Below are 27,992 nucleotides of genomic sequence, written 5' to 3' on the forward strand. Positions count from 1 at the left end.
CCCATGGAAACAGGGTGTGGTTTCTTCCCAGCCGGACCCCCAGAGAGGCTGACCCCGGCCTCTGCCAGTCAGCCGAGGACGCGCACACACTCTGGGGCCGCTGCTGCCTGAGCCCGGGAGCGCTTGCCGGCGCGCGTGCGTGCCCGTGTGGAGGGGAGGGCAGGGCGCCGCGGCCTGAAGACGCTGAACCGAGAGGCGCCCGTGCGCTTTGCAGGGCGGGGCACTGTCTGTCTGGAGCCCACGCAGCCTGGCTGTAGTGCAGCAGGAAGGACACCCTCTGTCCCCGAGCTCGGGACGCTGAGCCTGGCTTCAGGGCTGTCGTCGCTCAGCCCTTCCCAGGACAGGGCCGGGCCGTGCCCACCCCCTCTTCTGCTCCCAGCATTCCTGTCAGTCAGTGCTTGCTTTTTTTTCTCTTTCATTAGAACGAATCTCTCTCTCTCTGCTTATTTTAACGGTCAGAGGAGTGTAAAAATAAAACTGGAACCCCAGCTGCACCCCGAGGTGAGTGTGGGGTCAGCCCCAATACAAAGAAAGACGGGACGGGGAATCGCAAGCTGGACGGTGGGTTATTGCTACGGATCAAAGGAAAAATGTCAACTGTGCACGTGCAGCTGTACAAAAACTTTTAATTCACTCACACGAGGAGCTGGGCCCAATGCCAGCAGGGACCTCAGTGCCCAGGAAACGGAAGTCCTGAGCACCTCAGGGGGACACCCACTGCGGGTGTGCGGGACAGAGGTCCAGCCGCACGGCCCGGACTCTCCTCCCGCAGAACAGGAGGCCGCCGGGCCCGGCTCCTCGTGGAGGCCCGCTGGATGACCCGGGGCTTCGGGGAGCGCCGTCTAGAGATGGAAACACCCCCTCCCCCATGCAGGACACAGCAGAAATCAGAACCAGAAGCCCAAAAACTCAAGAGAGACAAACAGAACGGGCAGAGTTGGGCTGATTCCCAAGCCTGAGAATCAAAACAAACAGCATCTGAACAAAAACACTTCGAAAGGCACAAGCAAAACACCGTCCTGAGAGCCCGTGTCCGGCCCACTGACCTGTCTCCTCCTGCAGGACAGACCGCACTCCGTGAAAACACACGGCCACCCTCAACAACGCACACACCTCAGTGCTCAGAACATGGCTGTACAGACCGCCGTCCGATTGCCGTTAGACGTTACTACCCAAATACAGAACTCAAAATCATCACTTTAAAGGTTTAACTCTATATTTGGTCTGTGCAGGGGCTGCGACAGGGCCCGGGGGCCTCGTCACCCGTCACGTTCCCCTGACACCAGGCCACCTGGGCCACTAGACCCGGTGCCACCCCAGCTCAACCGCAAACCCCCACCGAGGGCGGGGACAGCCTGTTCGCTCTCAGCCAGACGCTGCGCCGAGTGCTGAAGCCCCGTCGGGCCACCGCGGAGGCTCCGTCCTCGTCCCTAGGCGCGCAGCAAGCTCGGCGGTGCAGGCTGCGTGCACAGCCGAGCGGGGGAAAGGCACGCTCTGCCCTGAGAGGATGGTACGGCCCCAGACAGGTCCCTGATGAAACGTAAGAGAAACACTTGCGAAAATGTACCCGAAGTCTCTGAAGAACGAGGCCAGCCTTCCAAGTGGCGCCCTCGGCCCGGGCAGAGCTGGTTTCACTGCAGGGCCCACAGGCCGACCGTGCTGCCCGAGCTCCACACGTCCTCGGGCCCAGCGGCCCCTCCAGCTGCAGGGAGCACCTCCTGCGAAACCAAGCAGAGTGGTGAGCCCGGCGACCGCGGCACAGCGCAGGCCCACGCGCCCCTGGCCTCCCGTAGTTGCAAACGCTTGTCTTCCCCCTATTTTAAGCATATATTCCTTGAAGGATTTTAGTATCAACAAAACTAAGCAAAGGTGAACTCAGTCCTCTGCTCTGGGTTTCCTCAGAGACGGGACTGTCCTCCCTGACCTCTGACCCTCCCCACTCCCAGTCACGGTCACAAGCTGCCGTCCGCGGCATCAGCGCAGACGGGCTCCAGCCACGTGGCCGCACCACCACCACCACCCAGCCTGCCACCAGGGAACAGCGACCCCCTGCTCACTCGTACACGACCCTGAGATGAGGAACACCCGACGGACGGAGGGGATGGCCGTGAGGCCGTCCAGACGCCGTGACCGCACGCCCTCCAGTTCACCCCCACCCCGCGCTCCGTTCAACATTCACTTCTAACGTTACGGAAAATGTCGAACGGCCCAATTCGAATATAAGAAAACCAAAATTACCGTTTGTTTCTCACATAAACGTTTGAAATTGGGTAAGCTACATCGTTATTTTATACCCGAATCTCAATCATCCACTGCCACCCATACTCAGCCCATTTCCCCACAGGCTAAAATCTGGCCCGCCCAACTTCCACGATTCTAAACGTATGACCCTTGAAGACCGTATCAAATTCCACCCCATCTACCGTGATGAGTGAATCCCAGCTGTACGCTCCACCTTTTATGTCTCGATTCCTAGCCACCTCTTCCACAAAGTGGAAAAACACCCTGGCAACCCACCCAGCGAGTCCCGTGCAAGGCCGCCTCAGGGAGACACCTCAGGAAGCCGGAAGCTTCACGAGTGTCGACAAACCCAAAGAGCAAAGAGGCATCCAGACCTGGAGGACGTAGACGGGCATGACAGCAAGCAGGGGTTGGGAGACAGGAGGCTGTGGGCCGGGCGCCAACGGGAAGACCACGTGCCCTGAGGGGTCATCCTGGGAAGGCAACCGCACACGGCTCAGTCACCTTGGCCCGAGGAGTCCCGCTACCTTGAGACGCAGCAGACCCAGCGCACCCGCCTTCCAGGGGCGGCCTGAGGCCCAGCAATGACCGGAGCCCTCCCCCAAGCCCAGCTCGAGGCCCAGCTGCATGGCCCCGCGGCCCGAGAGCCGAGTACACAGAGGTGCTCAAGGAGGCTGGGTCAGAGCTATACATCCTCAGCGTTTAAACCTCTTCTCTCCCAAAACCCTTCCAAATCATCTTCCAGCCCCTGGAAAGCGAGGCTGAAGGTGACAGTGTCCCCAGAGCCACAGAGGTGGGAGCAGCCGCAGCTGCAGGTCCGCAATGGCCCCGGCGCAGCCCAAGAGGTGGCCAGCCCTGCCCTGAGGGCCTCAGTGCGGCAGAGAAAGTAAGAGAGAAACAAGCTCGGCACCATTTCCACACAGGCCACCTCCTCCGGGCGCATCCTGGCACAGCATGGGCACGCCGCCTTCACCCGGCCCCGTGAGGACAGAAGCCAAGTCCGGGGACCCGGCAGCACAAGGAGCCAGACGCACTGCCAGTTGTCTGCGGGTGCGGCCACGGGACCTCAGGCAGGAGCGGGATGGAGTGCAGAGGGCAGGCTGCAGGGGAGCTGGACGCGGGGAATGCGTGGGGAAGTGCGGACACAGTGGAGTGACGGACAGGAGGGGCAGGACAGCTCACGGGCTCTTACCTGCAGCAGCTGGACCTGGACGCACGGCAGAGCCACGCCGGGCACTGCAAGGTTGCCCCACAGCCAGGCTCCCGGGCCGGCATGGACGTCACCTTCCCCTGTGCTCGGTGCGGGCCCCGCGGCTCCTGAAACACACAAGGCCCCCAGACTCACGGCCGCTCAGCCAGAGGGAAGAGGCCAAGACCAGGCCTCCGCTTAGAAGCTGAGCAAGGCTCTCGTGTCTTCCGCACAGACCCTCAAGGGTGGATTCCTCCTCACCCTCGAAGCCTGGGGCACGCAGGGTCCCTGACACACAGAGCATGACCAAGCTCACGGAAAGAGAAGGGAGGGAAGTCGGCTGCATCCCCCCCGCGCCCCCCTGCCGGCACCTCAGCACCTGCTAAATGGCTCTTTCTGTCCAGCTTCCTTCGCAAAAATCATCACTTTCCTGGTTTCATGACAACGTGCTTTTTAAAAAAATTAAGCACAAAGAAGAAAGAAAACATCCTAACACCCAGAAAGGGTTTTTCTGACACAGGAACCCTGGATTCAAGCCTGGTTCCACCACCAACTCCCCCTGACCCTGGACAGGTGAGCTGAGCTCCGGCCTGGGGCTCCCACTGCAGGGTGGGGAGGATGGACCACGTGGATGTGCTCAGGGTGCAGGACCGAGCCCAGCGCAGAGCGAGCACCCAGGGGTGGAGGCGCTGCCACTGCTGGGCGGACACAGGCGTGGAACGGCTTCACAAAGACAACCTTACGGCATCCAAGCTCACTTAACAGAAGCACCCAATTCAACGTTGTTGAATTCAGCGACGCCAAAAGAACAAGCGAGGCTGAACGACTTGCTACTTCCAGAAAACACGTCTTCAGGAAAACATCTGACTGACCTCAAGTCAAAGATGAAAACCACGAGCCGCTGGCTGGCTAGCTATTTAGGTTCTGTCTCCCTCCTGCCGGGCACAGCTGGCTCTGCGGCCCGACGAGCCAGCCTGCGGGCCCCACCCCCGGGGTCTCACCGCCGACGCCCCTCCGTGTGTGTCCTCTGCGTCCAGCCCCCGTTCTCCGCCCGCCCCAGGAGCCTGACGCCCCTGCTGCTCCCAGCAGGACTCACTCCCTCCCCTTCGACAGGGAGGAATTCGATGTGCGCCCCCCCCCCCCCCCCCGTCCTCCTGGGGCCTGTGCTGTTCCAGCCACCTCTGGAATTTTACCTGAGTCATCGTTATGCTTTGAAGCCTTTTATCACCCTCAGATATTTCCCCGCAATACAAATCTGTACGTAAATTGAAATCTTGCTTATTTTTAAAGTTTTCTTAAATATACTTTCTAGAAGTGAACATTCTTCATCTGAAAGAGTGAGTTACCATTGCAATTATCAGAAACGCAAACCCCGTCAAAGTAAGACACTAAACTTTGATAATTATAAAATATTAAAAGGAAAATTACGCTGAAAAACGCATCCAGAGGAGTGCACTGCCGGCCTGCTCCCAGGTGGCTCGTGTCCGCGTGAGCGCCGAGACGTAAACACACATTTCTGCCAATTAATAAAATGTCTTAATAAAATGCTTGTGTGCTTTAGTTCCATCCCAGCTGTTCAGCTGAAAGTTCAGCTCACTGATGCTGGACGAAGCCCATGTGACATGCATGGTCAGCCTTACTCTGCTGAACGGTCCGCCTTCATTTTTTAATCCAAATGAACATATCAAGACACGCTTCAAGGAATATCACAAACCACTATGCAGTTAAATTAAGGAAGGCGCCAAATAATGCATCTTTTGAAGTCGGTTTTAAAAGCAGACAAGATTTAAATGATGTATATCTAATATTCATCAGGTAGTCATACAGCATAAAGATGACATGAACCTGGGCCATTTCTCCTTACTTACGCTGCAGTGACTCAGTGCCAGCTGTGTGGGTCGCGCTCTAAGTTATCTGTGAAACGAGAGCTATGATCAAAGCTCTGCTTTCATTCATGAATGTGGGCACGTGTGCTGCTCACCTAGGGGGAAACTGAGTAAAAATCACATGTACAAATCAGAAATAAACCCCACGAATTGTTTCTACACATCACGATTCCGCATTTCCTTCACACTTAACGGAAGACGGGTCCACACTGCTGAAAAGCGAGTAACTAGAGTATCACTGTTCTTAAGACCAAGCGAAGTCAGTTTTAACTACTGTATCAGCACACACCTAACCTGCAAGAAACCGCAGAAGTCCTCTTTTCACCGTGTACCTTCAATCCAGTGTCTGGGAATCTGGTGACCCCACAGACCCCATGGCTACATTTACAGGAATCGCTGGCGTGAAGGGCTCTCGCCCGGGGCTCCCCGCCCCCATCCAGATTAACGACCGGGCCCGGGACAGGAGGCCCGCAGCCGAAAGCGGCCCTCGTGCGGGTGCCTGTGCCGCCCGGCCTTCCTGGACCCTCTTCCCCAGCAGCTCGACTCGCGGCAGCAGCGGGGGCTGGGAAGCTGAGGGTCTCCGGGGAAGAGCGCCCCCCACGGGCCCACCACACGCCCCAACTCCAAGCACCTCGACGCGCCCCTGGGAGGCCTGCCGGAGGGTGGGCGGGCGAACTGGCCACATCCACCTGTACAGGGCTCATCCCCGGACCAACCCACGGGGCCTGGCCGAGGGGCTCGGGAAGACCCTGGCCTGTTCCGCACTCTCGCGAGGGGCGTGGTGAGGCTGGTGTAGACACAGCGGGCGTCTGTGGGGGGAAAGGGGCAGGAGAGCCTGCAGTGGCCCCCGACGTGACGCTAGGAGAGAACGCATGGAGGCTGCGGCCCCCCAGGCCCCTCTCACGCCCGAGACCCAGGCAGAGCACCGCTGTCGGCACCACGAGGAGGGGACCCTGACCCCCACGGAGCGGGCGTTGCCCAGACTCCCTGCTCGAGCCATCGCGGTGGGTGTTCTGTTACACGACCCCAGATGACAGACGGTGCCATCGGGCAGCGCGTCGGCACTCAAGACGACCACAAATTAACCCCACGCCCGAGCGTGACGGAGAAGTCCGTCTCTGCGGATGCCTGAAGGCACGCGGCCGCAAACCGACGGTCGCCACACGGAGCCCACGACGACCGTGCAGCCCGAGTCCTCACCAGTAAAAGACGCTGTGGCGCTAAACGGGACGTGACGCATCTAATTAATAAGCCGAGCAGAAGAAAACTCAAACTTCCTTTTCCACGGTGGAAATCCACAAACTCTTACCAGGCAGGTAAGCTTCACACCGAACTGAGTATTCTCCACATTTATCCAAAATGCTGATCTGGGCTGGGTGACTTGAAGGGAGAGGAGAGTAAATCCAGCCAGCAGACACGCTTCCACTAAGCAGACCTCAAAAGGCCACCCTCTTCGGGCCTCAAACGGCAGGGTGAGCTGGACTCCACACTGCACGCCAGACCCCTGGCCCATCCGTGAACTACGGGACCCCCAGCTGCCCTCCCAGGGCCCAGCGAGACCAGGTGAGGCCGGCAGCACAGACCCAGCTCGGACCACGTGCGCGCCCACCCCAGCTCCACCGCGAGGCCCTCGCGAGCACACCCCCGCGCCACAGAACCTGCCCTCCACGCCCAGTGGGCGGGGGGACCACGTGGTCACTCCCCACTGGGGTTCCTCGTCGGAGCCACAGAACACAGCAAGGGACCGCTCCCTCCATTCCTGCAAGGAAGGAGACCCGACAGGACACAGCGTGGACGCAGAGGCACTGGGGCGGAATTCACTGACGTGTTCAGTCCTACACAGCTGTCGAGAAGACGCGCTATAGAAACAGGTCATTCACAAGGAGAGACTTCACGTTATTAACAGGAAAGAGCAGAGTACTGTATCACTTCTTCCAGATAAGGATATACGTGCACTTTATACACACGGAAAACGACCACCATCAAAACGAAGGACGTGGTCTCCCGGGGCGGTGGCGCACAGGCCAACTAAGAAGCCACTTCCTCTCTCCCCGACTAAGCCAGCGTCACCAGAGCCACTCACCGGACCCCACGCTCTGCTCTGCGCCCAGTGTCCCACGGGCCAGCCCGCCTCAGCCCCCAGGGCCCTCCCACCATTCCTCTTTCCTGAAGACGCACCAAGAGTCTCACCAAGTTCATCTTCCACAGGAACTGAAGCCTGACGGGGGGCTTCAAGTTCCTTTGGGATTTTCAAGGAACTGCATAAAAGATGTACATCAACACTAGAGGCAGGCGTTTCAAGCCAGGTATGGGGAGGCCCTGAGCAGGTCTCATCCAGGCCCGGCGTCCTTGTCACTGGGCGTCCCAAGACACCTTGTTACTGTTAATGCCATTATGAGTGAGGTCCGTCTTTCGTTACTTTTTTTCGGTTTATTCTAATAGAAAAGCTACGAATCTGATATTTGCAAGTTCATCGTGCAATGAGCTCCCTATCCTTCCCTCTTATTTCTAATGACTGGAGTCAGTTCCCTTGGGTTTATAACCGTCATCGGAAAGCAGTCACCACTTCTCCCTACGTACCCACCCTCCTCCCGACTTCCGCAGATGTGCCTAACGCCCCTGTGCTGTTGCCCGGCTGCCTCTTCCCCACCGTGATGGGAAACGACGCTGCCAGTCTGACTTGCTTACTAGGGAAATCTTTCTGGTTCCTAAGGATGAAGGTTTCATGATTTTTAAAAATCAGCCATAAGGACTTCTGTCAACTGCCTTGTTCGGCAACGGTGAGTACACAACAGTGCCCACCCCGACCCCAACCCGAGAGAGGCCGTCATCCGGGCCGCGTGCTGGCTCCCCAGGAGCACCGCATCCGCCACCCTCGCGGTTGGTGAGACACAGCCTTTCTGCGTGCGACGTGGTGCCGCCAGGCCCCTGAAGACTTTGCAGCCCTGCACCGTGGGGTCCGTCCCCTTCAAGTTCCTACCCAGAAAATGGGGCATCAGTAGCCACGCCTCAGGCTGCCGTGAGGACGTGGAGAGGGAACGGGGTGTGGGGGAGCCCAGGACACAGGGCATAGGACCAGCCCTACGAGGAACTCTGTGGGACACCGGGCGGGACGGGGCACCCGTGTGCCGAAGTTCACGCTGCTAGCCGTGCACCAAGTACAGGCGTGCGTGTTTCCAGGGACGTACAGACGAGCCCACACCCACACGCGCTGACGAGGGAGCAGGGGCACCCTGCCAACACCAAGGGGCCGAGGGGCCCTCAGCGAGGTCTGTGGTCACAGAAGCAGCTGCAACGTCACCGCCCCTCAGAGGTGCTTCTCGCCGGGGGTCGGTCGGGGCCCGGGGGCACCCAGAGGGGCTCCGTGCAGGCAACAGGGACGTGGGTGACGGCGCACTAAAGCACAGCAGCCCCTCAGGCGGGCACTGCCGCCCCAGAGTCCAGGAGGGGGACAGCACACGGGGCCGGAACCACGGCAGGGCCGCCCCGCCGGAACGGGCCAGGGAACGCAGCGCGAGCGAGGTCCTGGTCCCCTCCTCCTGCCCCGCTCCCAGGACGGAAAGGCCAAGCTGGGCCCGCTGGGAAGGGCAAGGTGAGGACCCACCCAGAAAGGCGGACGGACCCGCAGAGCGAGCCAGGGCCGTGCGCCGCGCAGGCAGGCCTGCCGGGCGCACAGCCAGCCAGGCCCAGGGCCGGTGGAGGGGGCGGTCTACGCGGCCGGGAGTCCTCCGCCCAACCGCAAAGCCGGGGCCTGAAGCACACACGGCCCTGCCCGCTGCTCTCCTTAATCTGCTCCCACGGCCGTACGGACGGTCTGTGAGCATGAACCGTGAGCGCCCGGCGAGACCCACAGCCTTCCCTGCACGCTGTCCAGTCCCGCGCCCACCCCCGGCCCGGGTCTGCGTCCTGCCTGGGTCGCAGGGTCCCCCGAGGCCCTCACGCACTCACAGAACGGGCAGAGCTGCCCTCGCCGCTAGTCAGAGGGTGTGCTCAGCGGCCCGGCCCCGCCGGCCCGGGGCACCCACACCGGCACCACGCTGACCTCGGTGGAGGACCCCAAGAAGCCCCTGCTCTCCTTGCCTGCGCCGTGTCCCTATGGCTTACTTTCACAAGGACAGGTGGAAGAATCCTTTAGAAAATACCACGTCCCTCTTCTAATCACGCTCTCACGGGAGCCCAGTTCCGACAGTGACCCAGAGGCCCCAGCGGCCTGGCCTCCCGCTGGCTCCGAGCTCGTTCCCAAAACGCTCCCAGCCAGCTGCTCTGGACAAAGGGCCCGTGCTGGGCGCACCCTCCGGACCTGGGCGCACCCTCCGGACCCGGGCCTCGCCAGAACGGCCCTTCCCCCGCGCAAGCCCACACGGGGCCTCTGCCCCACGCGAGCCCGCGAAGCCTCGTGGGCCGGCTCCTCGAGATGCCCACGCCCCTCCCGACTTACTGTCTTCCTTGATTACTGTGATCACAGGAGCCTCCTCCCCGCCGCACCTCAGGCCAGTTCTGTCCCCCCCTTTCAGGTCCCGCCCACTTGGGAAATGTCCTCCTTGCGAAGGGCGCCTTCTCCACTGTCCTTCCTCCAAGCTGCGGCCACAAAGGGCACTCCTGCAGCTGAAACGGGGCACTTGGGTAACACCTGAGCCCCATCACTTTCCGGGGGTCCTTCGGGTTCTCTTCTGAGTCACCGTCTATCCCCTCCCTGCAGGTCTCGCTCATTCCTCTCAGTTTATTTCAAGGGCCAGAAGCTCCGGGACGACGCTGACACAAGGGGACGACGGCGGTGAGTCCAAGCAGGTGACCCACCGTTAGGGTGGGGTTGGCTTCTGGCTACAGAACCTTCCTTCCATTCCTATTTCCATCAGGAACAGAAACCAATTTTTAGAATAAAGAGAGGATCTGTTGAGAAGACAGTACCGTTCCTCAGGGACCCTGCCCCGTGAGACCTGAGTAGCCGACTTCCTACTGCAATCACCTCAGGCTCCCTAACCCGCTGTGGGACAGCAGACCAAACGCGCTGCCGAACCCCAAGTGTGTTTTCTGGGAAGCGGTGTTCTATTTTCAGAAGTCACCATCCTGGAGACACCCAGGCCATGGGCGATTCCCGTTCCCACGGCCCCTTGGCAGGGCACCGACCGTGCCTCCACCAGGGGCAGACCCGCCCATAGCTCAGCCCCGGAAACACTCACTCCACTCCATCCACGGCATCCAACCCTGGTTTCTGAGTAACGATGATCTGTCTTCTTGGAAAACCACACATCTTGTTGCAAGGACTCCAAACTTACAATCACGTAGTACAAAGGATTTCTATTTACTTCCCGCTGAATCTGTGGAATTCACTTGCGCTTCCCCCTCTGTCCTTTGTAAAACTGCTCAGACAGATGTAGCAAATGGCAGCCCAGGAGCTGTACCCACTTAAGGCTGCTCTGTTTGGCCCACACAGATTTTTTTTTAAATCTGAGTAGGTTTTCACACTTAAGTGTCAAAATCAGGATTTCTGACTCATCTTAGTCTGTTCTGTTTCCGTCTTGAAAGACTCAGCCCCTCCTCCTTGATCAAGAAAAAGGCGCCGGGCCCCTCCCACACGGAACCACCACCGCCAACCTTCCAGGGCCGCAGGCACTGCACCCGCCTCAGCCCAGCACAGCCCCTCGGGAACCCCCAGCCCGTCGGGACCCCCAGCAGGTGCTCTTCCGCCTGTTTCACAGGGAAGGCTGGGGCCCGAGAGGCTACCTGCTCAAGTTCGCGCCAGCACACGGCGACCCGCTCCTCCCAGAAGCCTCTAACCAGCTCCTATTTCCCCTTTCACCCAAGAGTTCTTACTAAGTTTCATTTTGTTTCCCAAGTGATTATTCCTGTGTTTTACCACATTACGGTCAAAAACGTGTAGTGCCAAGCTGTTTTTTCCTAGACTTTGCTATGGTTTTCCTGACGCCTAATTTGTTCGGTTCAACTTATATAAATATTCCACTGTCATGGAGTAGCACCTGTTACAACAACTTTACCAATCCCACTGTAAACATATCTTACATCTTTATTTGTTCTGCTTGTTCTGCAGATAATTAAATGAACAAATTCCAGTACTGCTAGGTTTACCCAGTTCTCCTGGAGTTCCATCTGTGCTTACTTCGTACTGTTCGCTACTGTACGTTTTCATATAAACATTCACACAGACGGTCACAAGTCACGGTAAGACTGTCGATTATGTGTGAGCAGCAACTGAAAACAGGAAAAGCCTTCTCTGTCCCAATTGTTTTCCTTTGAATTCTATGCTTCTGATGGTAGTATTAACCCCTACTTTGTAACTTTTGTTTTTTGTTTTGCTCTATCTTGTCTTAACTTTAACCTTCTAAGTACTCCCGTCCTTTCTTCTGGGACGTACTCCCGTCCACAATACGTCTCTTCTGGACATCGTGTGGCCGGGGCTTTGCTTTCTGTCTCCGTCAAAACAGTGGGGGAGTCCCGCTCATTTACGTTTTCACTGTCACACAGACGTGTGTGTTCTGCTGGTTACAGCTCCTCCAGCGGGCACCATGCTTTCCTCCCTTCCCTGCCCTTAAAGAGCAGAAAGGGCACATCCGTTCACAGTTCTGAAGTCGGGTACGTTTTTTTTTTAAGCTTATTTTGCTAACTGTCAGCTTCAAGAATAAAAGTTTCTCTTTGACGTTGAGAAAATATTCTCGGTTTGAGGGGGGGGAACCTCAGCACTCAGTAGCAGCCCAACGGCAACAGTGTTGGATTTTAGAGCCCACGTCCACTTTTCAAATCGTTCAGACTACGCGTTCCCTAAGAAGCAACGGGCGCACTGCACCGAACCGCGGCGACACCGCGAAGCCACAGTGCTTACACGACTCGACTCCACCAGCAGTCCTGCTGCTGCAGCTTCTCTACTCTCGGACCTATTACACCACACCCCGAAACCCAGGAAGTCCCCAAACCCAGCTTTCGCCCAAGTTTGGTGCCAAAGAGAACGTAGCAGCGACACGCGACCCAAAAGCACGTGAAGACAGTTCACAGTCTTACTGACTCACTTAAGTGAGTGCGTTTCACTAAAAAGCCAACACCAGAACTAGGCGTGGTGAGAAATACGGAATGTGTGTGCCACACCCCCACCCTAAAACGCAACACGCTGACTCCGAAGCACAGCAGCGTGGGCTCACGTGCGTGAATCTGCTTCCCAGCGCGCCCACCGGGCGTCCCGAGGCCGCAGCGCCCTGGGGCAACAGGCAGTGGCACGACCCGCACCCAGCGTGGGAACGGGCGCCCTGAGAAGCGGCTGCTCCAGGGCTGGGCCTGGTGGTGCCAACAAGTGAGGGGAGTGCCTGGCAGGAGGGCACAGGAATCCAACCAGAAGAGCTGCCAGTGGCCAAATCGACACGGATAGTATCGATTATGACCCAGCGCCAGTGACGTTACGCCAAAGGACGTCAGTGTCCTCGAGCCCGTACTGATGTGACTGCGCTGATAAGGGGAGAGAAGGGACAACCCTCCCTTCCAGAAGATTCCAAGTAATACACGCACAGGCGGAGGGAAATGGAAAATCACCGTCAGACCGCCACAGCGATGACAGCACAGGCCAAGCCGTCCTCACATGCGGAACAAGCGGGCGGGTGAGGAGAACGGACCCGGCGCAGCGTGGGACCGGGCTTACCTCACCCCGTGGCCCAGCCCCCGGGAAGGAGTCTCGAGGCCTCTGGAGCGCGCCATCTGGCAGACAGGCCCCTTCAGACAGTCTGACAATGTGACTCGGGGTGGCAGCCTCGGGCCACAGGGGCAGCTCGGCCTCCGGAGGGGGTGGGGCCGTCAGCACTGACCACGGCGCCAGGGACAGGGCGGCTGGTGGCTTCGCTGGGAGTGTCCTCTGCCTGCAGCCCTCTGTACTGTGTGTCCCTTTGCTGCGGTAATCCACAACCATGGGTTCTGAGCCCTCCTAGAGAATTCGTGAACCCAGAGTCACAGGGACCCTTACACTTGCTGGAGGTGTGAGAGTGCGGTAATCCTGCAGGGCTGCACTCCAGCCCAAAGCAGCCACCTCGAAACAGACATTTATCACTACAGAGGGAAAAGCAGGGACTGCACCATGGAGGACACAGAGGACCCCACTTCAACCAAGGGGCCAATGTCAGCTTTGCCCCAATAAGTCTACTGCATGGACTCCGACAAGATGCAGGGACAAGGGCACCTCACTTTGGGCCCCCCAAAACACACAACCTTGGTCCAATCAAGAGAAAGCACCAGACAGACCCAAAGGGAGCGACGCCCTGGACTGAAGGGCCAGCATCTCGACAGGAGCCTCTGGAAGGTCGAGGAGCAGACACAGAGGAAGAGGCCGAGGGGCTGACCCAGGACCCTGGGCAGAAGAGGGCCCTAGGGGACCGTCTCGTGCACGTGAGGTCCGAGCCCATCAGTGGCCCGTGGCCCCGGTCCTTCCCCAGCTTTGTGGACACACGTGATCTCGGACCACGTCCCCACGAGGGAGGGTGGGTGAAGGGCACCGCGACTGGGGACAACACACGTGGAAGCGTGTTTCTGCAAGTCTAAAATGCCTCCAAAGTAAAGGGTCAGGGAAACACACAGCTAGCCCCCGAGGGTTCTGGAAAGGGGCTGCGGGTCTCTATTTATCTTCCCCTACCTCCTGGCTGTTACGGGACACAAGAGGGCTTTCCAGGTCACGCGGGGCAAAGGTGAGCGAGGGTGAGCGAGGGTGAGCCTGCACACCCCAAGAAGCAGCTCTTCCCCCGCCGTCACGTGTGCAGGCTGCATGCTGGACAGGTTCCAGATTTCTATCTCCCTGGAAAGTCGATAGTCAATGAGCGTATAAAGTACCCTGACCACCCCTGGAGGATGCAAAGAAACCAGCTAGCTCGTTATTTTGAAAACTGATTCAGAGAAAAATGCAGACATTTCTGCTGACTTTGTTCTAGCTTGAAATGGGAAACACATCAGCGTCCTCCTGCAGCCTGACGATGAGCAGTCCAGACCCGGGGCGTCCGCGGCTGGGCTGGCCGTCAGGGCCCCACAGACTCTTAAGTCGAGTCAGAGCAAAGCCTCCAGCCGGAGCGCCTGGTTTACAGGAAACACAGAGACGGTGACCTGTTACCCTGAAGCGTGAGACCCGCCAACCTGACGGGGCAAACTGTCCAGCCTCCAGCGCACGCACGCACACACACGCACACGCACACGGGCGGGGCTCCGAGTGTGAAAGAGACCCCAGACATGCAACAACCAACAGGAAATACGGGCCTTACTTGGGTGATTTAGAACAAACAGGCATAAAAGCATTCATGGCATCTGAAACGACTGAAAACGGGAACGCTGGCTGGATACTGACTTTAAGCGAACACGTACTGCTAACTCCTAAAGAGGTGATGACAGTGCCTGGAATGTTCTTAAGTGTCCTTCTATTTAAAAAGATAACGCTGAAATATTACAAAAACAATGAAAACAAAACTGTCTCTACAGATGCCGCCCCAGAGCAGCTCCACTTCCACGGAGCTGAGGCCCCGGCCCCTCACCAACTGTGCCCTCATGGACGCCACCACCACCTGCCACCGCCATCTCGCGCCCCCCCCCCCCCCCCCGACAATAACCCCCCTCCCCGCCCCGGCCTTCGGGAACCGCAGGGCTGGCCCTCCTCGGCACGAAAACCGACGGGGCCCACGCTCACCAGGGGGCACTATTTACCGCCCCAGAGAGGAGGGCGCTACCATTACGTGAAATAAGACACTGTCACATGAAGAAAAAGAAAATGTAAACTAGTATACTGCGAATCCTACATACCTTTCGATGTTTTAAAATATACTTTAGATAAACGTTTTTTATACAATGAAATCTACAAAATAACGTTATTTGAAGAATTCAGCGTCGCCTTCACAAAAGGACTGACTCAGTTTCCCTTAAGCACTGTGCCCACTACCCCATTTTCAGGATGGACGGAGGAGGTCACAAACTAGCAGGTCCTGTCTAGTGTTTTTTCTTTAAATTCAAACAAGATGCCGACACTTTAAAATCAGAAGCGTTCCTGCACTGGGGATCCACGGCGCCACACGCCCCCTGGGGGGCTCCACGAGACGCGCCCGGCCCCCTCCCCGCACACAGCCTCACCTGTGTGGCTCCCAGCTCCTCTCTGCTTTTTTTCCTTGGCTAGTTGAATGGCTCGGGAATCAGTTCTCGCTGAGCCCCCGCCTTCCTGAGACCAAAGAAAAGCGTATCAGTCACGGGACCCAAACAGTAGAGGGAGGGGAGCGGGGGACCTACTGAGCGCGCGGTCTGCTTCCTGAACAGACCCCAGCAAAGGCTCAGAGAATCAAATACCACATCCAGTGACAGCGACAGCTGCACGGACTTTTGAGTTGGAACCATATACGTGATTTTACTATCCAGAGAAGCAAAGTTTATTCCTTCAAAGTCTAAAACATACTAAAATATTTCACACAGAAAGTGAACTGCAGGCCACTCTGCTGTCTGACACACGGAACCAGTGTGTCCTCAGTGACCAGGACTCACCGACTGCGGCCCCTCCCCGGGTTGCAGGACGTGTCACGCCACGCCCGCTGGGCCACCCCGGGGGGCCGGGCCCTGTGCGCCACGGCGGCTGCTCAGGGCAGCTGCTCCACTCGGGGTCCCACCCGGCCAAGCAGAGCGGTAAGTGCATCACCGAACCGGGGCGTCTTCCGAGGGACCTGACGTACGCGCACGGGACTGGGAGCGCCGCAGCCCTGCGGACGCCCTGCGAGGACACGGTGGAACCCCCATCCCCACAGAGAGAGGCTCGGGCGTACCTGCGGCCCCTGCGCCACGCGCCTTCTGGGCTCACAGACGCCAGGCTGGCCCACGTCACACAGCTAGTGAGAGAACGGACAGGGTCAGGGTCAGGGTCAGTCTCGTGCTCCGCCGGCCCTCGGCCACTGCCGCATCCCTCACAGAGAGCGCCGATTCAAAGGAGTAACTTTTCTTTATATCGCAGTAAAATAAGATTTAACTTTCTGAATATAAACAGCGCCGTCACATTTAACCTGCACCACAAAGAAAAACCTACTCGATCACTCCCACCTGAGGCTGAGGTAAGACGTTCTCTTAAGAATCTCTGATTAGATTACTTTAAATTATATTAAATGTATAACTGACATAAATATAGTTAAAATATATTAACTGCCAAGGCTCGCAACTGGAGAAGTGCTCTTATAACCCTCCAGAGACAAAGGCTCCCAGACCACTCCCTTTTTTTGTTGTTGTTAATTCAAATTAAAATTTTTTGCATGGTTTTAGTTTCCGTTAAGCCTTAAGAAACATTTGATGTCCCAATTCCTCTTGGCTACGACTCCGAGGATCTGCTATTACGTGATAAGCTCAAATGCAGAACGTTTCATCATTATGAAATACCTCAGCTTTTTTCAAGAAAAGACACGTTATCACCAAATCACAGAACTCAAAAAGACCTTAGAAACCATGCAGCCAAAGCCCCTCATTTTAGAAATAAGCGAGAATTTAAGGCTCAGACACGTTAAGCGATTTGCTCAAGGCCATAAAAACCAGTCCGTTCCAGACTCGAGACTGGAGCTCAGATTTCCAGACTTGCAGGCGGGAGCTCCATCCTTTCGCAAACCCCTAAGAAACGTCTGCACGCAGATTAATCCAGAACACCGCACGACGGGTGTGAGACGTGACCGAACAGAGCGCTTCATACCAAGTAGAAGCCGCCGGTCCCCGCACCAAGTCCCGCGTCTTTCCGAGGCCCGAGCTCCTCTGCAGGGCTGGACTCCACAGGCCGCGGGGCCCCTCCGCTCCACGCCTGCTGTCTGACGGCGTTGGGGTCGGGGGCCGAGTCTGGCTCCACTTTGATGGGAACCAGCAGCTCTGGGGCACTGCTGTCTCCCTGGGGGCCGCTCGCAGAGGTCAAAGCCTGGGGGTCCCGACTCAAGCTCTTCATGGGCAGAGCCACCAGACAGCCCAGCGCCCCTGGGTCCACGGCCTGCACGTCACCTGCAGCGAGGCTGCCCTGCTGGAGAACCGTGGCTGCCGTCCCGAGGACGAGGGGCCTGTCCGGGCCCAGCGGGACGTCACTGTGGGCCACCAAGACCAGGGGGCCCATGGGCCCTGAGGCAGCCTGACTGGCAGGGAGGCCCCCCCCGAGAGAGGCGCTCACAGAAGTCACGTCGACAGTCAGGATTCCAGTGCGGAGCGCCTCGTCGGAGGTCCTGGGGGCACCACCGCTGTCGCCAGGCGTGTCGGAGAAGAGGAGCGCCAGGTCCACGCTGCTGAACTCGCTCTGGCCGGGGCTGCTGAGGCCACTGCTGGGCGCGAGCGCGCTTGGAGCTCCCAGCGGAGGGAAGAGGTCTGAAAAGGAAGGAACGCTCTGGTGACCTCAGGCCCTCAGAGACCAGGGAGCTCTGTATGTGCTCAAGACGTGAGCAGGCGGCCACCGAGGGGACAAGGATGGCTCTTCCCGCCGCCGGTGCCTGGCCCGCAGGCGACCACGCTCTGCAGCGAGGCACTGTGGGGGACACGCCCGGCGCCCTGTCCACGCCGCCCGGAGCCTCGAGCCCACAGGCAGCTCCCAGACGACGGGCGAGACCTGGGTCAACGACGCTCCCCAAAGTCACACCGCCCAGAGACGGAAGAGGCAAGACTCAAACCCCAGTCCTACTGGCTTCACACCCTGAGCTCACTCCACCACGAGCAGCCACCCCAGGAGACCGAGCACCCTCGCGGAGCGGGCACCTGCAGGCCTCGGGCCACGCTGAACCCTGGCTCCCTGCCATTCCTGGCGTCAGCTACGTGGGTCCACGTCCCATCCAGCTCTCTGCCCACTTCGCGACAAGCAGCTCCTCCAGAACGAGAGGGCGCAAGGGCAGGGACGGACAGCGGGGAAAACCTGGCCTGCCGGCCCGCCTGCCTCTGGGCTGGAGCAGGGCGCCCCCAGGGAGCTGCGGAGAGCGCACGGCAGACACCGCACTCTGCAGGCCCGGCCGTGGCCTCCTGGATGGAGCTGCTCCGTTTCCAGGCCCCACTGCCCCCACTGCCGCGGGTCCCGGCGCCTGTGCCCCTCAGCGGCAGACACAGGGCCTGGCCCTCAACAAGCCGCCCTCGTTCACCTCACTGCTGCCGCAGGGCAGCGCTCTCCCAATACTTGATTATTTGTTATTCAATTAAGATTGTAAGGAATCAGATGACCGCAGCGAGAACACGGAACACTAACATACTGTAAAGAAGCTTCAGTGGATGTTCAAGTTGAGGGTTCACACACAAGAACACCCAATCACCCCAATCCTAGGGCTCACCAGGCACCAAGCAAACAGGCAACGGAAGCACAAAGAACTCGGGCACAGCTGCCAAACGAGGCCTTGACTGCCCCCCTCCTGCGGCTTCCGACACCCAGGCCCGGCACCATCCCTCCCTCCCAGCCCTGAGCTGATCCCAAGCTCACCCTGTCCAGCCGTGGACCCCACGTCAAAGCGCCTACGATGCTTCTGCTGTGAACCTATGAAGAATCTACTCTGGACGCCATCCCCCCAAAAGGAAATAAATGACACCCAAATGCAGAATCTCTCACCTGCAGCTGTCACATTGCTTCAAAGTTTAAGAACCGGATCAACCTGTCACTGCTTCAATCATCACCTAGTACCAAGGAAACGCTCTGAAAGGGCAGTGACTCTGAAGTAATTAAAGCTGGAAACACGTCTCTTTTTCAGAAGTTTCCTTGATAACCTTGATGATTCAGCTCCCTATGAGAAAATCAATAATAATCTAGGCAAACAGACACCAGTGCGCTCATAAATTTCCTATCAGCATTCTGCTGATTCCACAAATATTCACTGGAGACCTGCCAACGTGCAAGGGCCCACATTCAAAAATCATTAAACAAACATTATACAGAGCATCCAGCATCAGGCCACACCACGACCTCACTCAGGCACTTCCTTGCCAACGTGAGCCCCACCTGGGACCAACGTGAGGGGGACCCGCGCAGCCAGTTCAGGGCCTGGCACAGTCCGTCCACAATAAACAGATGCTCCCAGGTACCTATTTATCAGGAGGCAAGCCTGGGGCCCCGTCACACACCCGACACGAGACCGCGTCACATCGTAAACGCCAGGCCTGGGACACACGCCCCTGATCACCTACCTGACACGAGACCACGTCACAGCATAAATGCAGGGCCTGGGCCACCCCCCAGTCACCTACCCCACACGTGCTTCACATACCGGTGCCCCTCCCAGGATCACAGCGGGGAAGTGGCCATGCCTGAGGCCGGGCAGGCCTGTCACAAAGGTGGCACCGAGCAGGGCCTGGCAGCAGCTGCTCAGGTAGCTACAGCTAGGACTTCACCCTCCAGGCCCTGCCAGGAGCAGCAGGCCTGCCGGGCCACAGAGCATGGCGCTGGGACGGCTCTAGGGAGAGGCAGCCGCCGGGCCACCCAGACCCTCAGGCCCGCCCAGGGGCGGTGCACGGGGCGGGATTCTCAGTCCCAGGCCCCCGGGTAGCAGGACGGCCAGGTCCATGTGCCCAGAGTCGCCCCTCTGGGCTCGTCGTGGTTCGCGCTCTGCCCCGAGAACGTCCAGGAACAGGTCTGTCCTGTCTCCAAGGACTCTCCCGGGCACTGGGGTGGACAGGAGGAGCTGAAGGAGTCGGACGCAATGGGGGGCAGGCTTGGAATACAGGACGAGGTCACAGGGAGAGACTCAGAAGGCCAGGCTACGAGGGCCAACCCCGTGGAAGCCGCTCAGAGACGAGAGGGCAGGTGACAGGGTCAGAGGCGGGAAGCGGCAGAAGAGGCCACGGGGCCACGCAGCGTGGCAGCTGCGGTCCCTGCCACGCGTCCCGTGGACTCCGGGCGCCCTCAGGGCCGTGCGCGGGGCCGACCTGGGTGCCGGTGGTGCTGCCTGATCGCGTGGGCCTTCACGCTGTGCTTGGAGGCAAAGAGCCTGTGGCAGCTGGACGCCGGGCACCTGCTCTTCGCAGCGGCCGCGTCCTGCAGGTGCTTCTTGGAGTGAATGTAGAGGCTGCTCCGTGCGGAGAACCTGGCACAGCACCCTGGGCAGAGAGAGGGACGCGTGTTAGCCTGAGGGTCCCCGTCCCGGCAGCACCCAGACGGGGCACGTCCCCGCTCGGCCCCCGGCAAGCGCCCTCAGGCAGCACCACGAGGAAGCCTGCAGTCCTGCATCGGCCGCAGGCAGGACACGTGACCTGCACAAGCAGGCTGACCGCCTCCACTAAGCTGCTACTGGAAGAAAAGCTGCGACTCCGTGACAGCTGGGGCTGGAGACCACCCCAGAGACCCGCCACTTCCTCTCATTACGCCCCTGAGAAGCTGTTGCCCAGACGGGCCGAGCAGATGGCCGGGAATCAGAGGCAGGAGGGGAGCCCGGAGTTGGCCCTGCCCAAGTCCGCAGAGCAGACACACACCCGGGGCAGAGGGAAACAGGCAGACCCGGAGATACAGCCACCCTGCTTCACGCCCCGACGTCCCACTGCTGGAGCTCGGCACGGCGGGGTCACGGGAGGGAAGAGGGGTTCCTGACGGCCACAAGCTCGTAGGGACACAAAAGCAGCCAGCTGTCCTAACACAGGCGGAATAAAGCCCGGGGTCAGGCCACCCAGCGTTCCGGGAGCAGAGGAGAGCACCCCCCCCCCCAACCGAGGAGGGAAGGTCTCAGGAGATAGGTCACGTCTGAGGTGCCGGGCGGCGTGGCCACCACAGCAAGGAGGTGCGGCCAAGGGGCTGCCAAGCCAGGCTGTGGGGAGCTGCAGGACCGGCCCCACCCGTGTACGGCCGTCTCGACCCCCTCTGTAAAGCGGGGCCTCCACGGTACTCACGACGCCCAGGAAGGACGCCACAGGGAAGGAGACGGGGTCGCTGGGGGCTGGAGGAGGGCTACTGCGGGAAAAGAGGCTACGCAGAGAGGATACGGCCACGGCAGTAAGGGCTCTGCTACCCCTGAGAGCAGTTCTGAACTGATTTCATTTTCAAACAAAACTTCACACCCGTTTGCCAGGTCAGGCTCAGGTCAGGCTCAGGACGGGGCACTTGGGAAACACGAGAGAGAAGAGACATCTCTGGTCTTGCCCCCGGGGGCCCTGTCGCCACGCGTGTCGCCACGCGTGCTCCACACCACCCCCCCCCCCAGCTGGGACCCTCGCAGAGACTTCCAGGCGTATCGCACGGCCTTCCCAAGGGTGGGGTCGACCACCACAGGGACGTCACCGTGCTGCTGCCAGCAGAGTTTCTACTTGTAGAGATACTTGCGAATTCGACAGGGAACAACGCAGGTATCATTTTAATTTGTATTTCCTTTGACGATCAGAAGTAGGACCATTTTTCCATGTGCGTCAACGACTACGTCTTCCTAATTACGACATAATCTATTGAGACTTGTGTCACTGCTTTACAAATTAAGGATACTCACACACAGCCCCACGCATTTCTACCACGCTACCACCCCGCCAGGGGAAGGGCAGAAGCAACGTGTCCCTCCAAACCCCAGCTCGTCAGGAGTCTGCCCAGCTCGCACCCACATTCCGTGGGCCCAGAGAAGCCCCACCAGGCACGCGCCGCCCTCAGCCCGCCCCCGTCCACACTCGCGCCCTGCTGCACTCCCCGTCCTCTCCTCCTCCGTCTACTACTATGGGAACGGCGGGGAGTGGCGGCCTCTTAACTTTTTATTAAGAATGTTCCGAACGCCTACAAAACCAGAGAAATGGTGCAATCACCCAGACCCCAGAACTGTCAGCTCTCGGCAAGTGTGGCAAAGGGTCCTGGGGTGCCTCCGCCAGCCCGCCTTCACCGCCACACCCCTGACCAAGCGCTGCCAAACCCCGACCCTCTGTGTCAGACCAGCGCAGAGCTCTCAAGGACGCACGCACCAAAAGGAAACTCCTCCCTCCTCCGTCCCCAGCCCTGCCCCTTCCTCTTTGCCTCAATCCCCTCAAGGAGGGAAGCCTCGCCCCGCCCACCCGCCGCCGCCATCGCCGCAGGGGTTAGGGCGCCCCCCCAAGGTCTCCCCCCCAAGGTCTCGCCAGCCGCCCGCGGCCCCTCAGCTCCTCGCCCCGGCCCCCTGGCCTCCTTTCCCAAACCTGGTGTTCTCCCGGCCCAGTGCCCACCTGGCCCCTCGCGTCCTCCTCAGGCCCCTCCCGGGGCGCCCTCTGTTGCCCACCCGCACGCGGCAGCGGCAGGTTACTGATGTCCTCTCGGCCCTTAATTAAACTCCCTGACCAGCTGGGCCCCCACCAGCCCCCCTGGACAGAAGCAGAGGGCTGGGAGCCGCACGCAGGCGCCTTCGCGGCACCTGTCCCGCCCCCAGCCCGCTTCTCAGGCCCCAGCAGCACCTGCCCCGCCTCCCGAGCATGTCAGCAACGTCCGCGGGCACCTGGAACGCGGCGCGTCCGCACCCACCTCCTGCCCGTGCCCCGCGTCCCCGTCTCAACTGAGACGCTGACCCAGCCGCCACGCCCTCCACAGCACCCGCTCCTGAACCCTCGCCAGGCACCATGCACTCTAACACCCGCCTCTGCCGTCTACGCCGCCCCTCCCTTCCCAGCGCCTGCCCAGGCACCGGCCCATCTGCCCAGGACCCCAGACTCAGCCTAAACCTCCACCGTGGCCCCATCACCCCGCCTAGAGCCCTCAGCCTGCTGCCCACACCGGCCCTTCTGCCTCCACCGCCCCTGCCTACTGGGAGCCACTCCCCCACCCCAAGAACGCTCTGGGTGACCTCCTCTGTGCGCCAAGCACCCTGCACGTTAGCTGTGTACCTGCGGCCCCAACCGGAGCCCTGGGGAGAGGCGGGCCTGTGTCTGATTAGACCACCTGGGCTACATTCCAGAAACTGCTCAGCTGGAAGCGGGTCTTTGGTATCCCCTTCTCCAGGTGAGGAAACTGAAGCCCAGAGAGCCTTGCCTGCGATCACTGATTCGGGGGGGGGGGGGGGGGTGGGGGGGGTGGAGCCAGTGTTCAACTTCACACCCCAAGGGACCCGGCCCGCCGTCCCAGAATCGTGCCTCTAAAACGCCAGCCTGGCCTCACGGCTGTCCAGTCACAGCGTGAGGAGCCACGGCCGAGTCCGAGACACGCGCCACGTGCCGAAATGGGCTTTCTTCACGTGTTCCTTCAGTGGACCCTCACAACCGTCAAGCCCAGAGGGGACTCTGCAGAGCGCCCCCCGCAGGGCCCAGTCCCGCGGCCTCACTCTGAATCTGCTCTTTCCGACACACTGCTCCCGAGACCCGGCCACCGGCTAAAACCAGCCGAGCCCACCTCACAGCGCAGCCGACACGACGCACCCCGAAGCACCTTCCACGCACAGCGTCCAGGCAGCCGTGGGGCCGGCTCACACCTACCTTCCACGGGACACGCGAAGGGCTTGGTGCCCAGGTGGGTGACGCTGTGGCCCTTGAGGTGCTCGGCCCTGGTGAACGACTTCCCGCAGCCCTCGACGGGGCAGGGGAAGCGGCGGTCCTCGTCGTGCTTCCTGCGGGACAGAGAGCAACGGGCAGTGACCACTCACAACCAGAGAGCAGCCTCCCAGAGACCCTGACGAAGCCACCTCCCCCGCTCAGCAACCCCGCTGCTACACAGGCTGTCCACACTGCAGGGGACATCACCTCACGTACACACAGTCTTTCTCTAAGTAGACACCTCAGACCCCAACTGTGCAAGTACAGACAAACCACCCAACCTCTCTGGCTCCCAACGCAAAACAGGAGAACAAGGGGCTTCCCTGGTGGTACAGCGGTTAAGAATCTGCCTGCCGATGCAGGGGACATGGGTTCAATCCCTGGTCTGGGAAGATCCCACAGGCCGCGGAGCAACTAAGCCCACGCGCCACAACTACTGAGCCTGCGCTCTAGAGCCCGCGAGCCACAACTTCTGAGCCCACGGGCTTCAACTACTGAAGCCTGCGCACCTAGAGCCCGTGCTTGGCAACAAGAGAAGCCACCACAAAGAGAAGGCCACGCACCACAGTGAGAAGCCCCCGCTCGTCGCAACTAGAGAAAGCCTGCACGCAGCAATGAAGACCCAACGCAGCCGAAGATTAAAAATAAATAAATGTATAAAACAAAACAAAACAAAAACAAGAGAACAAGAGCTTCAGCGTCACAGCTGCTGAGAGGCCGAACAAGGGACACAGGCCAGGCGCCGAGTGCCACCTGCACAGACGCCCAGTCCTCCAAGGCGTCATCACCGCCGCGGGAAGTTTGTAAAGACACGACGAAGGCTTAGTCCATAACCTTAATTTTTTTTAAATATCAAACTGCATATTAAGTATACCAGTTAAACTTAAAAACAAGTACACACAGAAAACACTGACTTTGGGGGATCAGATTCTGTGTGGTTTTCTTCTTAAAAGGTTTCTGAATTTTCCAAGTTATTCACGTTGGTTTGTTTTTTATAGCTTAAAGAAATCCAAAGATTATTCCACCCACTGGCTTCTACTAACAAACGACTCACCTGTTTCCAAAACTGACAGTTCAACCAAATTGTAGAGATTACCTTTTATGCCTCAGGAGTTTAGACATGCTGGTGAAGGTCCAGCCGCAGCTGTCAGAGTCACAGATGAAAGGTCTCTCGCCTTAGAAAGGAAAAAGAATCACACCGCGCGATTACAAACGTGAGCTGCGCCGGCGGCAGGTGGGGTCCCGGCGCCCCGGCTTCTTACCTGTATGGCTTCTCAGGTGGATCTTCAGACGACAGGCTTTGTCATACTGTTTGCTACACCCAGGGAAGGAGCAAGAAAAGAGTTCCTGTTCCCTGAAGTGGGCCCGGTTATGGGAGAACAGAGCGCTCACTGTGATGAACGTCTTCTCACAGCCTGGACAGAGAAAACACAAACCCTGCTCACTGGCGTGACGAGAATCACACAACGCGGCTCACCCAGTCACCACCCCAGGGCGCTGCGTGCACTGGGGCAGACGCGGAGGACGACGACTGGGGAGCATCTCCAGACAGTGAAAACCTTCGCAGCGAAAGTAGGGGTGCACACAGGCCACCTGTCCCCACGTGACCGGGAGACACAGCACCAGATCAAGAGAAAGTCCTCCAGCACAGCCGTGCCCCCGGTTCTGTAGCTCCGACCCTGTGGACACGGTGGGAACTCAACTGCCCAGGTCGCCCATGTGAGACCAGAAACCCAACGAGAGAAATCAGAGACTAAGGAACAAGATTCCGCCTGGTCGGGCTGAGCGTGGAAGGGCTGCAAACGACTGCAGTAACACCTGGGACTTTTTCACCTGTGGGAGTGAGGCCGCATCCCCCACCCTCGTAAACGTCCCCCGGACGTCCTTGGCGGCTGGCAGCCCGGCCTCTGGCAGCGCGCTTCTCTCTCCCTTTGGTCCATTTCTTCGGGGTTCCCTGCTCTGTCAAGGGTCACCGGGGTCCTCTTCGCTCACGTGGCCTTTTTCCACCACCTGCATCGTCAACCCCAGCTGAGCCACCAGACTTTGCACATCACTAGTTCTCCTTCGACACAAAGGTTCAGTGCTCAAACAGGGCAGAAAACACGAGGCTACGAGATGCTGACCAGGAGTCCGCTGCAGCGCTTCTCAGAGCCTTTATGGTGCTGCCAGGTGCGCACAGCACTCTGCAGGACAGCCCAGGGAACCCCACTTTTCACAGCGACACTTAACTGGGAAACGCCGATCTTCCTAAATGCCTTACAAGCCTCCTCTCGGGCACAAACGTGTCTGTGCCCAGCAGCCCCAGCCATTCCTTACTTCGGGCCTTGGTGTCTTCTCACACTCCGTCAGGGAGGTCTGAACAGGCTGAGTCAGTCTCTGGCCCAGCAAGAAGCACCCTCCCCCAACCGACAGTGAGGCCTCCTGACCCAGTTCTGCAATCCTTCCCACTGGAGCCTCCTCAGCGCCCCACTGCGTCTGCCTGGGTCACCCCTCGAGACCCTCCGGTCTGGAACATTCACGCAGCTTCACTGGTCCCTCTCCTGCTCCCGCCCACCTCAAACCAACACCCCGCGGACCATTCACCTCAAAACCCCCAGGGTGACCTCGTGCCCAGAAGCAGGCTGGACCCCTGGTCCTCCTGGTATCGTGCTCAGAAGGATGACCCTGAGCTTTTTACTAGAGAGCGGCCCGCAGACCGCCGCCAGATTCCGAATGCGGGACCAAGCGTTCGGAATCAGTGGCCTACAGCCATGCTCTCCACGGAGACGGGGTGCACAGGACAGGCCAGAGCACGTGGGAAGAAAACACGGGAACCTGGTAACGTGAATTTTCTTCCGCCCTCTCAAAATCCCACATGTGAGTGCGCTTCATAACATACATTCTAAGGAGCGCACTCCGCGTCCATGACGCATCAACAGGGTCGCCGGGCACACACTCGCGCTTCTCTTTTAAGGAAGGGCACCTGGGAGGCCCTCGGGCACCCTGCCCCCAGCCCGCCCCACTGCCCCCATTCCCTGCCTTGGCTCTGCAGCGTGGCCCCCGCACCGCAGCCCCTCCTTCCCAGGCGGGAACCTTCTCTCGTGCAGACACACACTCCCCGCGAGAGCAGCTACAGAGTTCAGGGCACTCACAGCGGAGAAAGACCCCTCCGCCCACAGCATCCACCTGCCCAGAGTCTCTCCGTCTGAAGATAAGGACGACTTTCAGAACTTTACGCAACTGTGAAGCCCGAAGGAAACAACGCTTTCAACGTCACAATAGTGGATGCACCGCACCTCCGCGATCATCCCCTCGGCGCCTTAAGGCCTCGCCTGGGCCGCGTGGCCCTGCGTCCCTGCAGCCCGGGGCACGCGCCTACACGCCGGACGGAGCTTTTCTAAGTGACGAGACCTGCCTCAAACTCCCGTCTCCGGGCCCCGCCGGCGCCGCTCACCGGGAAAGTCGCACTTGTAGGGCCGCTCGGGCTCGAAGTGGCTGCGCTGGTGCGAGCTGAGCTTGGCGTGCGTGGGGAAGCGCTCGGCGCACACCTCGCACTTAAACAGGCTCTCCTGCTCGTGGCCCTTCATGTGCGCCCTGAGGTTGTACACGGTGGTGAACTTCTTGCCGCAGCCGCCCACCGGGCAGCCGAAAGGCCGCAGCTTGTCGTGCGACTGCAAGTGCCGCTTGAGCTTGTACGACGTGGTGAAGGCCCAGCCGCAGCCGTCCAGCGGGCACTTGAAGGGCCGCCGGCCCTGGCCGCCGCCGTGCGTCAGCAGGTGCACCTGGAGCTGGTGCTTCTTGGCGAAGGCGAGCGCGCACTGCGGCTCGGGGCAGCGGTAGCCGGGGCCGGCGGACGCGCGGCGGGCCCCTGCCGGGCTGGCGGCCTCCTGGCCGGGCGGCGGACGCCGGGACGGCGCGGCCAGCGCGAGGACGCCACGCTCCAGGTGCACCAGCAGGTCCTGGCCGCCGGCGGCCCGGGGGCCCACGAGAGGCGCGGCGCCGGGGACCTGCGCAGGGCGGCCGGCCGGGCTCGCGGCGGCGCCGGGCTGGGGCTCGGTCTCCCGCCGCCCCGGGGCTTCGGCCGCGCCGCGCGCCACTTCCAGCAGCACCACGAAGGAGTCGCCGCCGCCGCCGGGGCCCGCCGGCCGGGCCTCCCCGCGCCGCGGCCCCTGCGCGCCGTCCTCTGGGTCCCGCAGCAGCAGCAGCCGGCGGTGCGCTGAGCCCGGGGTTCTGCGGGTCCGGCCGGGGCCGCCGCCGGGCTGGGGTCCGCGTGGGGCCGGGGCCGCAGCGGCGAGCAGCGCCGGCGCGTCCAT

At 59.9% G+C, this 27,992-nt stretch overlaps 1 protein-coding gene across 1 annotated transcript; it reads right to left on the reverse strand.

Moving 5' to 3' along the window:
• Positions 1–68: 68 nt before the first annotated feature.
• On the reverse strand, positions 69–27,992 carry ZXDC (ZXD family zinc finger C). Its single transcript, XM_065885027.1, has 20 exons — positions 27,134–27,992; positions 24,963–25,115; positions 24,797–24,875; positions 23,644–23,774; positions 20,170–20,340; positions 16,994–17,643; positions 15,412–15,496; positions 12,959–13,116; positions 12,468–12,600; positions 9,842–9,894; positions 8,668–8,894; positions 8,438–8,549; positions 8,131–8,330; positions 6,403–6,536; positions 6,033–6,125; positions 3,434–3,558; positions 2,616–2,714; positions 1,648–1,718; positions 719–842; positions 69–251 (listed from the first exon to the last, which is right to left on the reverse strand). Exons 1-20 carry the CDS (start codon positions 27,990–27,992, stop codon positions 69–71), a joined length of 3,840 nt encoding a protein of 1,279 aa, XP_065741099.1.

The sequence above is a fragment of the Phocoena phocoena genome, chromosome 10 (assembly GCF_963924675.1).
Source record: "Phocoena phocoena chromosome 10, mPhoPho1.1, whole genome shotgun sequence".
In the NCBI taxonomy this organism is placed as follows: Eukaryota; Metazoa; Chordata; class Mammalia; order Artiodactyla; family Phocoenidae; genus Phocoena; species Phocoena phocoena.

What these genes read in the sequence shown, in the direction of transcription:
- ZXDC (XM_065885027.1), bottom strand. Translation starts at nt 27,992, where the DNA reads ATGGACGCGCCGGCGCTGCTCGCCGCTGCGGCCCCGGCCCCACGCGGA. An exon ending in TCCAGGTCCAGCTGCTGCAG is followed by an intron (nt 2,715 to 3,433) that starts GTAAGAGCCCGT and finishes TTGCCTTCCCAG; the next exon opens with GATGACCCCTCAGGGCACGT. An exon ending in CTCTGTCCCGCACACCCGCA is followed by an intron (nt 252 to 718) that starts GTGGGTGTCCCC and finishes GCTGCACTACAG; the next exon opens with CCAGGCTGCGTGGGCTCCAG.